Raw genomic sequence first — 15,726 nt, 5'->3', positions numbered from 1 at the left:
CACCGCCCTGAGGGGGCCTTGGGCCACTGGGCCACTGCGGGAGGCCAAGCAGTCACCGGGCAGACACGCTGTGTGCAGACCCTGCTGGGCTCCACGTCACCTGAAGGCTTTCTGCCCAGGTTCAGGGCGGGTGGCACTGAGGGTGAAGTCCAGCGCACAGTGGGGCGGCTGCCCTGAGCTGCACCAGGCAGGATGCAGGCAGCGCCCCAGCCCTGCCATGCCAGGGCCACAGCCACTCCCTGCCTGAGCCCCGTGTCCCCAAGGTGGCATGCCCTAGGATCCTGCCGGCCCCTCAGAACTGCCTGGCAGCTGGCCCTGGCTCTGCATTTGTCCCCAGCTAGGGCTGCCATCTTAGCAAAAGAGCCCAGCTCTGTCAACCTCCTACCCTTTGCACAACCTCCTACCTCGCCGAGCTGGTATCTGAGGGAAAGAGGATGAGGATGACTAAGTGCAGGAGGAAAACGAAAGACATAAGAATGATGTGAAAGGTGTCTCAAGAACTTGGGGTAGAGAGAGCTCTGACGGTGGTGGACACCTTGGGGAGGGGGTCGGGAAGGGCCACTGGAAGCCTCTACATTTTCAGCCTCTGACTATGTGGTGGGAGAGCATCGGTGCAAAGAAAACAGCATGGGCAAAGGCCCCGAGGCAGCAAGACTGGGGCTTTGGGAGTGGGCAGGATCTGGCCACTGGGTCCTGAGGAATATCCAGAACTGGCCACAATCCTGCTGTGCAGTCTCCTGGGCCTCACATGGGACTCGGCATCCACCTGATGGAGGAGGACAGTCTTGGGTTTCCTCCTGGCACCTCCGCACAGGCCAGAGGACAGCTGCAAGTGCAGAGTGGGGGCCCTGCTCAATGTGAGCGAAGTGGAACTCAGCCTGACTCTGAGAAGGCCGGGATGGCCGGGAAGCCTCCTAGTCTCCGGCCAAGCCCCGCCAGGCCTTGAGCACTTGCAGGTAAGGCCCGACCTTCCTGTCCACCCAGCCCCCTCCCTCTGCCGTGGCTCCAAAGTTGAAGTGACATTTTATGCCAAGTTGTCTGCCATTCGGCCAGCTGCCCCAGGGTGGGTGGAGTGGCACCTCAGCACACCAGGCGGGCGGCATCTGGTAGGTTTCCCAGCTAAAGCACACGCCCCTGAGGTCACAGATCCAGGGGAGGAGACGCCAAGGACCAAGAGACGAGGTTCCCTGCCCAAGGTGGCCCGCCACATCTCTGGCCGGACGTGCACACTTCTGGTGGTCATCTAGAGGCAGCGCTGGCCACACCTGGGTCCTCTTCCTTGGGTTGGAGGGGCAGGAAGCCGGTGGCGGGGATCAGAGATGGGCTGTGCCTGGAGGCTCTGACCCCTGCTCTCAGGGCCAACAGGAGCATGGACATAGGCAGGCAGTGTTCCCCGAAGGCTCTGCCCCTCGTGTCCCGGGCCTTAGGAGAAGCAGATTCTCAAGCCGCCCCCAGAGAGTCAGGAAGGACCTGAACCCCACCTTCTAGCAGGTAAGGTCCCTGCAGCAGTTTGTGATCAGAGGTGGGTTCTCTGTACCCATCCACAGTCTGCATCCTCAGCCCTCGGCCAGGTGAGGGTGGGGGGCGCGGGGCGAGGGGCGGACCTCGTGTTTGCAGGGTTATCTTGGATGGTAAGTCTGTGGCTGTTTTTGAGGTATCCCCAACCTCGTGGCTGAGAATGTCAGTTGGCCCCAAATGGGGCTTCCAAGGGGGTTTTCCCACCTCCCCACCCCAACTCAACAGACACCAGCAGCTGGTGATTTTCAGGGTCAGAGGAAAAGCCCCTAAATGTTCTACAACGGCTTCTCACCTCCACCTACCCCTGCTGCAAACACTTCTTCTCCGGTATCCCAGCCTGGGCTGTGGGGGGCGGGGGGCAGGAGAGACGGGGTTCCTCTGTCTGACCCTTGTGTGCCCAGAGCCAGCTTTGGGCAGGAGGAGTCAGTAGGACTTTCTAGAAATCCAGGCCCCAGTGGCTTAGATCCTCACAGCTCCCGGTGCTGCCGAGATCTGCAGCCCTGGCCCCACCTGGCAGCTGGGGGAAGCCAGAACCCACACTTTAGGCTGCCCCAGGCCCTTGAGTCCACCCTCCAGTGTGGGAAGCATCAGGTTGGAGCACTGGGTCTTCACGCGGCTACCCACACCTGGGAGCTCTGGAAACACCTGCAGAGCCTGACTTCAGGTCTCTGTGGCACCTGGGTGGAGGTACACTTAGAAGCTACCAGAATTGCCACATGGCTTGGGAAATACGTTTAGAGGGGCCTGGCTCCTGAGGCTGGCCTGTCGTCCTCTGAGGACACTTCCTCCTCCATACCCCCTCAGGCCAGTTGAAGGTCAGCTAAAGGAATGGCCATGGTGGAGGTGAGGCAGAAAGCCCCAGGTCCAGTCCAGGGATCAGAGATAAAGCATCTCTGACTCCACCCACCGGTGGCCAGCAGCAGACAGGGGGGAGCTGGGGCCCACCTGCCTTTGGGGCCAATTGTTGCCCCAAGGCAGAGGGAGCAACAGGCTGTGGCCTTAGCACCTGGACGCTCAGCTGTGCCTCTGCGCAGTGGGAGGGCAGGAGGGGGAGAGGGCTTGCAGGAGGGGGAGTGACCTGTCCTGGGCCAGGAAAGACCCTCAGATGATAAACCTTTCCTGGGAAATGCTCTTTAATAATAGCCAGTGGTGCTCAAAGTGTCTGGTGGCCCCCACCCCACCCCCACCCCACCCTACACCCCTCCCCCACCCCACCCCACCCTACACCCTTCCCCCACCCCACCCCCAACCTACACTCCCCACCCGCACCCCCACCCCACACCCCTCCCCCACCCCACCCCACCCTAACCCTTCCCCCACCCCACCCCCAACCTACACCCCCACCCGCACCCCCACCCCACCCTACACCCCTCCCCCACCCCACCCCACCCTACACCCTTCCCCCACCCCACCCCCAACCTACACTCCCCACCCGCACCCCCACCCCACCCTAACCCTTCCCCCACCCCACCCCCAACCTACACCCCCCACCCGCACCCCCCACCCCCTCCCGCTCCAGGCGCCTTGCGGGCTCTCACAGCCTTTGCAAATCAAAGCGAGGCTGCAGCGGGTCCCTGGGAACAGGCAGATTCGGGGGCCGCCATCCGTGGGGACCGGGCCAGGCCTGGGAATGCGTTTCCTAAGGCGGATCCTCTGAGCCCCTGAACGCGGCTGCCAGGCTCTGACGTCCGTCCATTCCCTCCTCCTTTCTGCAACGTGCCCAACGCTTCCTGACCCCACTATTCTTCCCAGGATCCCTGTCCTGGGTCCCCCGGACCTGTCCCCTCCCCTGGCACCCGCCCTGGCCCCTGCGCTCCGGGGCTGGGGCGCATTCCCCTCCGGCAGGACCCTCCCCGCCGAGCCCGGGAACGAGCCCCTCCCCAGCCGGCCACTGCGCTCCCCGGCCCGCTCCAGGGCCAGCTCCAGGGCCAGCTCCCGGGCCAGCTCCCGGGCCAGCTCCCGGGCCTCCCAGCCCCTCCGCGTTCCCGAGGCTAAAGCCGGGGGCACCCGAGACCTTCGGTGGCAACGGGCGGACCTGGATCCTGGGCTGTGGGCTCCCGGGAGGATGAAGCAGGTAGGACCGCAGAGATCACCGCGGGCAGGGAGATGGCGAGCGGGAGGCGGCGGCGGGAGCGCAGGCGGAGGCCGGGAGGAGCCGGGAGGCACCAACCCCAGCGCCTAAGGCTGCGCTGGGCCCGTGAGCAGGAGGCAGCAGGAGGCCTCAGGTCTCCAAGGAATCTCTGGGGAACCAAAGAGGCGCGCAGAGACCAGCCCGGGGTGCGGAACCGGTGGTGGTTAGTGGGGCCTGCCCTCCATCGGCCCCTGATGTCCCCAGGCCCTGGTAGATGATACCGAGGACGTGTCCCTGGACTTTGGCAATGAAGAGGAGTTGGCCTTTAGGAAAGCCAAGATCAGGTATGTTGGGACTGGGCTCTGGGCACGCAGGCGCCAAAGCCGCAGATTCATCCATCTGCCCGTCCACCCATCTACCACCATCCCCCCATCCATTCCAAATATCCCTGAACCTACTGTGGGCCAGGGGACAGACTGTGGACAGATGAGACCATGCCTGACCCCCGGAGCCTGCAGTGTGGGACAGCTGTGTGCTGACATGGAACGGTCAGTCTGACAGAGATTAACGAGGTGATCATAGGATGTGAGAGCCACAGGGAAAGCTCTGAGGAGGTGGCCTTTGAGCTGAGACCTGGATGAAGAGGAGCAGTCAGCGTTGGGGACTCTGGAGGAAGAGAAGGGAGGAGACGGCAAAGGCCCGAGGCTGTGGCAGAAGGTCAGGGAGACAGCACCGGGGCCACCGGGAAGTGGAGGGGGCAGTGGAGGGGGGCGGGGGGGGGCAGGAGGCTGTACCAGCAGGAGGGCTTGACTTTTCTTCCAGTCCCTGCTCAGCTCTGGCCAGACAGACTTGGCCTGGGTCAGGTCACACCCGCCTGTCCCAGGCAGTAGGACCAGGGAAATGCCCCATGAACATGGCTGCGCACAGCCAAGCACCTGCTGCATCTAGAGATATTCACAGCCTAGAGGCAGGGGCCCTGGTATCCCAATGCCGTTCTTCTTCATCATCATCTTTATTATTATTTAACTTTTGGAGCACTGGGCATTGAACCCAGGGCCCTATGCATGCCAGGAGGGTGCTCTACCACTGAGCTACACCTCTATGCCCAATACCATTCCTTTCAAAATCTTTTTTTTTTAACATTCAGTTCTCTGATTTAGATCCAATAACCCCAGAATAGAATAGACTCCATCAGTTTCCTATAGTAACTAACACATTCTCCCAAACACATTGGCTTAAAACATCAGAAGTTGGTCCTCTTGTAGCTCTCGAGGCCAGAGGTCCACACGCAGGTTTTCTGGGCTGAAACCAACATGTCGGCAGGGTCCGTCCGACCGCTTCGGAGGCACTAGGCCGGGGGGGGGGGGGGGAATCTACTCCTTGCCTTTTCCAGCTCTTGGTGGCTGTGGGCATTTGTGGGGCCACCTTTACCTGACCTACTCCTCTGTGTGTGCCTATGGTCTCTCTGTACCTCTCTCCAAAAAGGAGATTACTGGTGGCTTTGAAGCCCACCAGGCCAATCTAGGATCCTCTCAAGATCCCTAAATAAATAGGCCCACAGTCCCTTTTGCCATATAAGGCTACGTTCCAGAGATTAGGACCTACTTATTGGGGGGGGGGTGTTACTCATCTGACTGTGACGACCAGTGATTTGAAGAATGGCCCAGTAAGAGAGCTAGAATTCTGGTAAAGAAACTTACCGGATAGCTAAGCTCACGTGTTCAGTTTTCGGTGAGAATCTCCCGTGGGCCTGACTGGGTTGGTGGCTGGAGACGAGGGTCCTGCCTTACGGAGCTGTAAGTTCGGGGCAGGGTTGCTTGACCTCAACATACCTGTCATTTGGGGCCAGATCCTTCTCTGTCGTGGGGATCGTCCCGGACATTGCAGGACGTTTTAGCGTCCCTGGGCATGGTTCCATCCCTGGCCTCTACTCACCAGATCCAGGAGCATCCAGTAAATTCTGCAGACCCCCAAGTGTCCTCTGGGAAGCGCCTCCACTTAAAAGCCACGGTGTGGGGCGGGGGGTAAGCACCCAGGCTGCCGCAACTCGCAACTCGGAGCTTTAACCGCTTGATGAGCAGAAGCTTGGGCCGTTATCCTGCTGGAGGGGGCGGTGACAGCTGAGCTGGGACCTGAAGCTTGGGGGCCCTTAAGGGGTCAGGGAAGGTGGCTGTCCGTGCAGAGGCCTGGAGGTGAGACCGTGAGTTTGGGGTGGTAAGGGTGGTTCCCTGTGGCTCCAGACCAGAGGCGCTGGCTAGTGGCCAGGTCCAGACCCCTAAGGGCTGACAAGACAAGTTCTAGGACGTCTCTGTTCACTAGAACTTCTGGCAGGATGGACATGTGCTCTATTTGCACTCTCTGGTATGGGGCCACTCCATGCCTGTGGCATTGAGCATTAAAACGGCCTTGTGTGACCAAGGGGCAGAACACTTGATTTTATTTCCCTTTAGTTAATTGAAATGTGAACGGCCACACGAGGCTGCGGTTCTCCAGCTCCGCCATCAAGACGGCTGTGGGCAGGCCCGCAGGATGGAGGACAGGCTGGGAGCTTGGGCCAGGGCTCCGGTAGGGGTGGTGGACAGAAGAGGCCCGGAGGGAGAATCAGCCTGCCCTGGTCAGGGTGACACTCGAGCTTCTGATCCGGTGACCCGGAGGAGACAAAGGTGTGGACCCCAGAGTGGTCCTTTTGTTAGGTTGTGGTGGAACACTCTAGTGGCCAGGCTCAGTGGGCAGCTGGCGGAGGGGACAGGAGCCGGAGGAGTCCTCAGTCAGAGATCTGGGAGGCAGCAGCCCACAATCTGTGTGTCTGGGCGCCTCCAACCCAGAGTCCTCTGTGTCCCAGCGCATCCCTGGGGGTGGCCCTGGACTGACAACCAGACTCCCAGGGGACATACATTTAAAAAGAGCTCCGCAGTTGGTTCTTAGATGAGGAGATCCTGAAAACAAGCAGCCAGATAGTAGCAAACCATTTGAAACCCTTTGAACACTATTATCTAATTTTTTATGTGTGTCATTTTAGAAAAAGGATCAAACTTTAATTGGAATAGCAAAATACAAGAAAGTTAAGCCCCCCTAGTCCAGAGTGAGAACCGCTGTTGCAAATCCCTGTTGAACTTGCGATTCCTGTTGACTTTGGAGGCAGGTGGTGGAAGGAAGTTCTCAGCCCAGCCCAGGAGTCTAGTGCACGCCTTCCCTCACCAGCTGCGGGCTTTGTGATTTGGGACAGGTCCCGTTGCCTGGCCTTGACCTGTTTGTACCCCCCGGACCTCACCACGTGGTTGCTGTGGAGTTGATCTGGTGAGCGTGAGCAGGTGCCGGGCTGAGCCTGGAGACAGAGAGGTGCTCCCTGCCTCCTCCTCCGGGGTCTGCCGTGCTGTGCTGGGGGGTCCCTGGGTCCACGGAGGATGTGATTCTGCAGCACAGCACGGCAGGCAGAGGCCACACCAGCCATGCTCCGAGTGTTTCCCCCAGAGGGAATTTTATTTCTTTTGTTTTGTTTTTACTTTTTATCGTGATTTTTAAAACGACAAATTTACCGTCTCGATTCCTTTGCGTTGTGCAGTTGGTGGTGTTAGGTATCGTTGCAATGTTGTCATCTTGTAAAACTGAGCCTCTGCGCCTATTAAACAACCCTCCCTTTCCCTCCCCACCCTGGCCACCGTTCCTGCTGCCTCTGACTTTGATTACTGCAGTCACCTCAGGAAAGTGGGATCCCTCTCACAGCCCTTGAGCCGTGTTGTAGCACCTGTGGGAGTTTCCTTCCTCTGACGGCTGACTAAGGTCCCTTTGTACGCCTGCGGTGCGCTTTGTTAGTGATTCAGAGACCCAGCAGTGAGACTGCCGGGGGCGCGGGGGGGGGGGGGTGTGTGTGACACTTCCAGTTTTAATTCTTTGAGGGACCCAGGGCAGTTGTCTTAGCAGTGAACAGCCTCCCCGTCCCCCCACATCCTGCTGACACGTATCTTCTGGGTTTGGGTGGTCGCCATCCTGGTGGGTGTGTGGTGACTCGCTGTGGTTGAGATGGCATGTCCCTGTGGCTGGGGACGTGCAGCTGGGTGGCCCTCTCCGTATCTGGTGCTCCTTTGTGGACTGTCTTTGGGGAAATGTCCTCCCAAGTCTGTGGCCCGTCTTTGACTGAGGTATTTCATTCCTGGCTGTTGAGTTCTTGATACATTCCAGTCATCAACGCTCATCAGACAGGTGACAGCAACCACTTCCCGCATTCCAGAGGTCACTCTCGGGGCGCAGCCTTCGATGACGCGAGGTTCAGGTGGGCTGTGGCCGTTTATCTATCCTCTCCCTTGCTGTCTGTTTTGGTGACATGTCCGTGTGTGTGTCTGCCTGAAACACATCACACATCACAGATCCACTCTCGTTAGTCTGCAGATCAGTGTGCTATTTGTCACACTCAAGATCGGGCCACGGTCACCACCACCTAGTTCTGGGATTTTCTTCATCACTCCAGATGGAAATCCTTTACCCATTGAGCAGAAACTTCCCATTTCCCCTGCCCTACGCCCTGGAAACCACCGTTGCACTTTCTGTCCCTGTGAATGTGCCTGTTTTGGATATTTTATACAAATGAAATCTGTATTAGTTAGGGTTTTCCAGAGAAAGAGAACCAACCAGAAAATTCTGCTTATTCCAATCATACATTATGATTAAAATAATATGTAAAAATGACATTAGTACAATTAGTATACTAACATAGTACATACAATTATATATCATTTATCATTATTATTATAATTATGTATCTAATTATTATCAACTTATCATGTATTATGTGTTATTATGTATCATTTTGTCATCACATACTAACTACACGATAGTTATGTATTTAAGTTATTATACTAACATGTGCTACCTGTGATGTATGCTTAGATACACACAGAGACTGATCCTGAGAGGTCTGCTTATGAGCGTAAGGGGCTGAGGAGGCCGGGGAAGCTGCTGCTGGTCCCACCCCAAGCCTGAAGGCCTGAGAGCTGGGAGTCCCAGCCCGAGTCCCAAGGCGTGTTCAGGGACCCCCTACACTGGGGGACAGGATGTGGTTTTCTCCGTCTGTGATTCAGACTCCAGTCTCTTCTGGAAACATCCTCAGAGGCCCACCCAGAAGTCACGCCGTCCAGCTTCTGGGTCGCCCCTCGCCCAGTGACATTGACAGAACTGTAGGACATGTGTCACCTAGCACACTGCACCCCAGGATCGGGGTGTTCAGCAGCATCTCGTTCCTTCTCTGGTGAAGTGACCTCCCTGTGGTCGCAGGCCCTGTCTGTCCACTCACACTAGATGAGTTGGGTTGTTTCTGCTTTTGGGGGATGAGCTTTGCTCTGGGGACAGGAGACACGGGGCTTCCATCTTTCGCGTCCCCTGGGGAGGACTTCCGATTCTCCTGGGCAGATGAGGAGTGTAGAAGTGCCCCTGCTCTCGAGCAGCTTCCCAGCCTTGTCACTGTTGACCCGGGGCGGGGGCAGATGCCTCTTTATCATGGGCGCAGACTGGGCAGCACGTTTAGCAGCGTCCTTGGCCTCTGCCCACCGGATTTCAGAAGTACCCATCCCCCAGTGATGGAAATCAGCGCATCTCCAGATGTGGTCAACGTCTCTGATGACAAAATCGACCCTGGGTGGGAATGATCTTCTCTGTGTCTGGGATTTGGATGTGGATAAGTTGTGTTCTTAACACCTCTATGTGTGACATTGAGTCTAGAGAGGCTGGCGGGAGGGCAAGGAAGGAGACGGGGCAGGTGACATCTTGGTGGCTGGTCATTCTCAGAAATCAACACAAGTGGCCGGGCGCAGTGGCACACGCCTGTAACCCCAGAGGCTCATGAGGCTGAGGCAGGAGGATCGCGAGTTCAAAGCCAGCCTCAACAATGGTGAGGGCTAAGCTACTCAGGGAGACCCTGTCTCTAAATAAAATACAAAATAGGGCTGGGATGTGGCTCAGAGGTTGAGTGCCCCTGAGTTCAGTCCCTGGTACCCACCCACAAAAAAAAAAAAAAACCAACACAAGCGCCTCTCCAGTGAGCACACGAGGCCAAGCACTCTCCAGTGAGCACACACGGCATGCTCCAACACGCTGAGCAGAATGACAACTCTGTTTTTTTGTTGTGATTCAGGAGCTCTGTTTGCTCAGTGAGGACTCTAAAGACCCCTGTCCCCTGTGCCTTTGGGGAATGTTGTCCCTGGCTCTCCAAAGTTATTTTAAAATATAAAGACATGACACATAAGCAGTTCCCACCAAGAGCTGTTTGATTTTAAGGAAGGTTCATGATTACCAAGGAAAATAACCCACAGAATCAGGGAACTAGACAGATTTCAGTTCTCTTTGATCCGAGCACAACATCACAGATTCTGAAATTAACTCTTCCATCTACAACAGCTCCACTTCCTCTTATTTCTATTCCTTATTCACATGAATTGAATTGCATAAGCTCTGCTGGCAATCACTGAAGGGCAGTTTCTGCTAAATTGTGACCCACATAATCCGGAACGCCCTTGGGGACAAGGAGGGGACACTGGCTGATTCCTGGGTGCTTGTTTGGATAGCAGCTCGACTGCGTGGACCTGGACTAGCTAACCCACTCACCCCTTTATTCCAGGGTTCAGCTGGCAGTTAGGCCTGGGTCACCCCTCACTGGGGAGGGTTCCTCGCACTGTAGGACATTTAGCACCATCCTGGCCCTCGTCCAGTAGCGCCAGTAGACACTCCCCAGGTGACAGCAGGAGCACCTCCAGGCGCTGCAGGGCTTCCCGGCCACACCCTCTTCAGAACTGCTGCTGCCTTCTCTTCTCATTCATTTATTTCCATTAAATCAGCAGAAATTTCATGCCCTCTGTGTGCCAGGCACCGACCGCGAAGGGGACACAGCGCAGCAGGCGGCGGGGTCTCTGCCCTCGTGGAGCGGACGTTTCAACCTGTTCCTCTGGATCTGGAGCGTCCTTGTATTCTAGAAAGCAGGAATACTTTTAAAATGTCACAGGCTGTTCTAGGAGGACACGGAAGCCGGTTTAGGGGACTCCCACAGGACAGGTTGTGGCAGGGACTGAATGTGCGCCGATGACTGCACTCAGTTTTCCACCAACAATGGCCTTGTGCCCAAGACCTCGAGCATCCTCCGGTGTGCGGCTTGGTGATGGCTCTTGGGAGGTGGGGGCGTGGGGACAAACTCCATGCTAACTATTTGCACCCTTGAGCAGGTGCACCCCGACTCCAGAATACTGAAGTGTGAGGAAGGACAGGATGTCTCCGTCTTGCAGACGGGGAAACGGGAGCTCCCAGGACCAGGACCCAAGTTGATATTTGGTGTCTTCAGAACCTGCCAGATTCTGGAAGAATCTAATAATGCTTCAGGTGAAAAGGCACATGAGTGGGTGAATTCTGCTTCCTGTTTGCAGTGCAGAAAACTAAAAAATCACCCCCACTCAGAGGAGGTGGAAGCAAGGACCAGCTTCTACCTCCCTGAGGTGCCGCCTGCCCTTAGGGCCTCGCTGCTGCTGACCCCCGCTGCGGCTTCTGAAGGTCAGTCCCGGGCCCTCTGCTCTGTTGTCTTTCCTGAGTCCCCTGTTTTAAGAGGTGGGGGACGGCAGCTGCCCCCAGGGTCTCCTCCCCTTGCCCTGAGCGCTCTGCCTGTCCAAACCACCCAACAAACACAGCGTGCACATACAGGGTCCCAGCCCTTCCACGTGAGTGTCCACAGAGCTAATGCTGGGTGACGGACGGGCCCCTGAGCCGCTGCGGGTGACCAGCGCTGTCCTCTCACTTGGGGCCTCAAGGTCGGGAATTGAAGAAGCTTAGCTGGGGGCTGTGGCTCGGGTCTCAGGGGGTCGCAGTTAGGGGCTCTCCGCTGGGTTGGGGGGAGCTGTTCCAAGATGGCATCATCCAAAGGCTCCGCGGTTGGCTGGAGGCCTCAGTTCCGGCCGGATGGGCCTCTCCACGAGGCTGCTCACAGCATGGCAGCTGGACTCCACCCAGGCGCACAAGGGACAGAGCCACAGAGAGAGACTGAGAAAGAAGCTGCCGTGATGACCCGCCTCCCTGCATGTCTCTTCTGCTGTCCCTGTCAGCCATTCTCAACGCCTGTCTTTGGTTCTTTGGGCCCGTGTCTTTGGAAAACTCTGAGCTGTGGCTAATAGATAGGTTCAGAGGTCCAGCGGGGTCAGGGAGTGCCTGGAAGCCCCGACCTGGCCTGTGCCCGGGGGGACCCGCAGTGCCGCCTCTTCTGCAGCCTGCGCTGGAGGCGGGGACCCACCCTCGGGGCCCAGCCTGGGCTGAGCCCCCAGAGCCGGCTGCGCTGACCCTGGGCATTCTGATGCCGAGCAGACCTGCCCCGGCCGTCGGGATGTCTCTTTAAAAAGAAATAAAGAACAGAAACAAGAGGGGAAAACTGTGGGCACCAGAGGGAAGTCTGCTCTTTCAGTCACTTCCACACACAGACCTGTGCTGTGTGACCTTTGAACAGAAACAGCACACAGCCCTCGGCTCCTCCTGGACGTCCTGACAGCCCGGAACCCGCCCTTGTGGGCACAGGCAGGGAGCAGGGCACGGCTGGGCAGCGGGAGGAGAAGCAGACCCGCCAGGTGACTGGGTCCCCTCCTTGCAGCAGACAAAGCACCTGAGCGTGAGTGGGCGTCTGCGCCCGAGAAATGAATAGCAGCCGGGGCCCATTTTTACCAGCGGGGAAACATGGGTCTAAGAAAAGACTTCCAGGAAGGGCATCAGCTGCCGTCTCTGCCTTGCCTTCTCAAAAGCCTCCACAACTGAGTCCAACAGCGAGTCTAGTGGCCTCGGCCACACCACAGGTGACCGCACGTGACCGCGGGTTGGGCATGGCCTGGGTATTTTATCTCCCAAGAGGGTCAGACAGACATAGGTGGCAAATGTCACCCTCCCATTTCACAGAGGGGTGACCCGAGGCGTAAAGAGCTTCCTACCCTGTGTGGGGCTGAGGCCAGCAGCAGTGGAGCGGGCACTGGACCCACCTCAGGAACCTCAGCGCACCAGCTGCCCAGGACGGGAGGGTGGGTATTTGTGCCCCATGGGGGGGTCTTTTCTCTCTCTCTCTTTCCTTTTTGCAGAGGAACTGTGAGCCCAGAAGAAAGGGAATTTTCCTCATTTATCTCGTTGTCATGACCAGTTGCTCAATTGGGGATTTTTAGGTCTGAATTTTTTGTTTTCCACCACTTATGGGCCACCGAGGCACCAGGATACCTGCCCCTACCCCCGGGGGCTTGGTCTGCTCCTTGCCTCAAGGCAAAGCCAAGGCCACTTCTGATTCTTTCTCTTTTTATTTTTTTAGTTCAAATTTACATAAAAGTACAGAGAACAGAGCCTGACGTTCCACTGCCCAGGCTGGGTCATTATCAGGGGGTGACGCCTCTCACCCCATTCCGTCCCCCGCCCCTGCTTCTCCATCATTCCAGACCCCACCCGCCTCTCAGCCGCCGCTCTTACCAGCAGAGTAGACTGGAAGGGACGATGACGCATGTGTCCCTGAGACTCGTGCCACACTGAACGGCAGAGTGCTCCCGAGGGCCTCGAGGGGACGGAACTGAAAACAGAGTGAGGAGTTCAAGATGGAGAAAATCCAGAGTGCAGTTTTCCAAGTGATTAAAAAATAAAGGACAACTCTAAACGCTATCTGTGAGGTCATTGCCACTGAAATCAGGATGACCCAGCCCCAGATCAAATCTGCTGTAGAAGCTGCTGGAAGACAGTGTCCGAGCCTCCGCGTGAACGTCCCTGGGGCTTTCCCCAAGGTTTCAGTTCATTGGAATAAATGCTGACGTGCCCCGACCCGGTGTAGACACGGCGTCCACCCCACCTGTGCCCCTCACCTTACTGTAATCATGAGTTCTATTTTTAAGAGCAGTTTACAGAAAAACGGAGCGGAAAGCACAGTTCCCATGAGCCCCTCCCACCCCACCGCTGCCCCTGCTAGTCGCGTCTTGCATGAGCTGGGGACACGCGCTCCAACTGATGAGCTATGGCCATTGATGAGCCGGAGTCCACGGTTCCCGTGAGGGTCCCTCCTTGGGTTGTGCGTCACTTGGGATTCGACAGGCGGGCACATCGGCCTCCTAGACCCCCCGTGTTCCACCTCTTTTCCCTCTCCCCACCCCTCAGAATCCTTGGTGACCACTGGTCTTTTTGCTGTCCCCAAGACGTGGGGAGAGTTGGGATCCCGCTGCACACGGCCTTCAGAATGGCTTCTCTTGCTTAGCCGTGAGTGCACGGTTCCTGGGGGCCTCGAGTTGACAACTCTGATGTCCCACATCCCACGTCTGTCCGTCGCTCCATTTCTCTGTCTAAGGGCTTCTTAGGGGCCTCGGAGTTTGGGCGATTATGGATAAAGCCGCTGTAAACTGCGGACGTTGCTCTTTGTGTGGGCATAGTTTTGGACTCATTTGAATGAATGCTGAGGAGCTGCTGGTTCCTAGCACATGGATGATTTTTAGAGTGACTTGCAAAGATCTGTCTTTGGTTAGTGGCTTTAAACAGGAAACTTTTTTAAAAATCAAGGGGTAGCATACCTAAGGGCACTGATGCCTGAGTCACCCATGCATCTCCAGCACCCAGAGGTCCCCAGGCCCCTTCCTGGTCACGACCTGCCTCTTCTGCCCCCAGAGATGAGGTGTCCTGAGTTCTAGCACAACCCCCGGGTTTTGCCCCTCAGGCAACTCCCACACTACAGCTTTTAAAGGTGGGTTTTGGGGTCTGGAGGGAGTGTGTGGGGGGATAGTTACTTCATTTGGGTTGACTTGGATCAGGCAGAGCCTAATTTCATCATTTTATAGGTGAATATTTTCCTTTTTGCTGACCAATAAAACTTTATTTACCAAAAACAGGCCGGATGTGGGCCCTGGGTTGCAGTGTGTTGAACCTGGGGGACAGCTGGGCTTTTCCCTTGTAAAGCTGATGTTGAGGCTGGGCGTGGTGGTGCTCAGTGGTGATCCCAGCAACTCAGGAGCCTGAGGCAGGAGGATGGCAAGTTTGAGGCCAGTCTGCACAACTGTGAGAACCTGTTTCAAAGTAAAAACTAAAAAGGGCTGGGATGTAGCTGAGTGGCAGAGCGGCCCTGGGCTAAGTCCCCTGTCCTGGGCGGGGAGATCACGTGAGGTCTCCCCCACATCTGAGTTGTGTGTCCCGCGCAGCTTCAGACCTCAGCCCTGTCTCCCAGGAGGAGGGCAGTGTGTCCAGGGCCCTGGGCTGTGAAGTGCATTTACAGTAGAGGAAACAAAGCCCAGCAGGCCCCCCCCCCCCCGGGCAGCACGAGTCAGTTCATGACATTCCACGGGTGCCATCCCCTCTTGGGCAGTAACAGGTCCTGCCTGGACCTCCTACTGCAGGGGGTGTTTCAGATGCTGGGCGGAAAGTGCCCCTGTTAAAGGGAGCAGAAAGGAGGCTCGTCTGGGGGACCATGGGGGGGCAGGAGTCTTGGGGAATCCCCGCAAAGATGAAAAGTGGGCCCCTCAGGCGTGAGAGAAAGTTGTGGTCAGAGGGGGAACTCTGCAGTCTGAGTGTGTGGCGCTGGAACCATTTCGAGTGAGCTGTGGGCTGAGGTGACAGTGTCGAGCCATGGGGAGCAGCCGTTTCAGAGCACCTCACGGGCGCCACCTCCACGCAGCTCCTCCGTCCTGGGACGTGGCTCTGTGGCACCCCGTCTGACAGCAGGGGAGACCGAGGGGGCGGTGCAGGCAGGCCGCAGAACTGCTCAGGACGGAAACCCTGCCAATCTAGGCTCTGCGTCTCGGGATGGAGGGCCATCTGCCTCCCAGGGGTGACCTCCCAGGTGTGACGTGGAAGCCAGGGGCACCTGGACTGCACGGGTGGCGGGAAGGCAGAGGACCACGGCAGGGGAGCACAGGGGCCTGGGACCCTGTGGCAGGGGCTTTTTTTGGAGTAACAACACCACCGTCCAGTAGGAGGTAAGGTCATGGGCGGTCAGCAACAGACCCAGAGCCTTCCCACAGCTGGAATTCTTTTTGCATTTTATTTTGGGAAAACCACAGCCAAAAAAAGAAAAAGGTGGAAAAAAAATGTGGGTGGACTGGGATTTGTTCAAATGCCCGAACTTCCCCGGTTTTGCCCGATGGGTGCACACTTGGATCTGCCTCCGACATCTTTTACAG

At 57.1% G+C, this 15,726-nt stretch overlaps 1 protein-coding gene and 1 long non-coding RNA gene across 6 annotated transcripts in view; both read left to right on the top strand.

Annotated features, from left to right (window-relative positions):
• The first annotated feature begins 1,139 nt into the window (after positions 1 to 1,139).
• Positions 1,140 to 15,726, top strand: part of Tvp23a (trans-golgi network vesicle protein 23 homolog A) — a 21,371-nt gene continuing 6,784 nt past the window's right edge. For 3 of the 5 annotated variants that reach the window (XM_058579897.1, XM_058579894.1, XM_046445449.2), the window contains exons 1-2: positions 3,015 to 3,592; positions 3,854 to 3,933. In XM_058579897.1, the coding sequence (XP_058435880.1) occupies positions 3,584 to 3,592; positions 3,854 to 3,933 (89 nt within the window). In that variant the 5' untranslated portion in view covers positions 3,015 to 3,583. Of the gene's footprint in view, positions 1,492 to 3,014; positions 3,593 to 3,853; positions 3,934 to 15,726 lie in introns of those variants that run through there. The other 2 variants (XM_058579891.1, XM_058579890.1) reach the window with 2 other exon arrangements.
• Positions 7,454 to 13,153, top strand: LOC124093186 (uncharacterized). Its single transcript, XR_009226931.1, has 4 exons — positions 7,454 to 7,859; positions 7,969 to 10,715; positions 10,795 to 12,396; positions 13,018 to 13,153. It is a non-coding gene; the product is annotated as an uncharacterized LOC124093186 (long non-coding RNA).

Source organism: Marmota monax, unplaced genomic scaffold (assembly GCF_021218885.2).
Source record: "Marmota monax isolate L192 unplaced genomic scaffold, Marmota_monax_Labrador192_F-V1.1 WCK01_AAM20220418_F8-fsc00035, whole genome shotgun sequence".
Taxonomy (NCBI): Eukaryota; Metazoa; Chordata; class Mammalia; order Rodentia; family Sciuridae; genus Marmota; species Marmota monax.
This window is presented reverse-complemented; position numbering and strand designations above follow the sequence as displayed.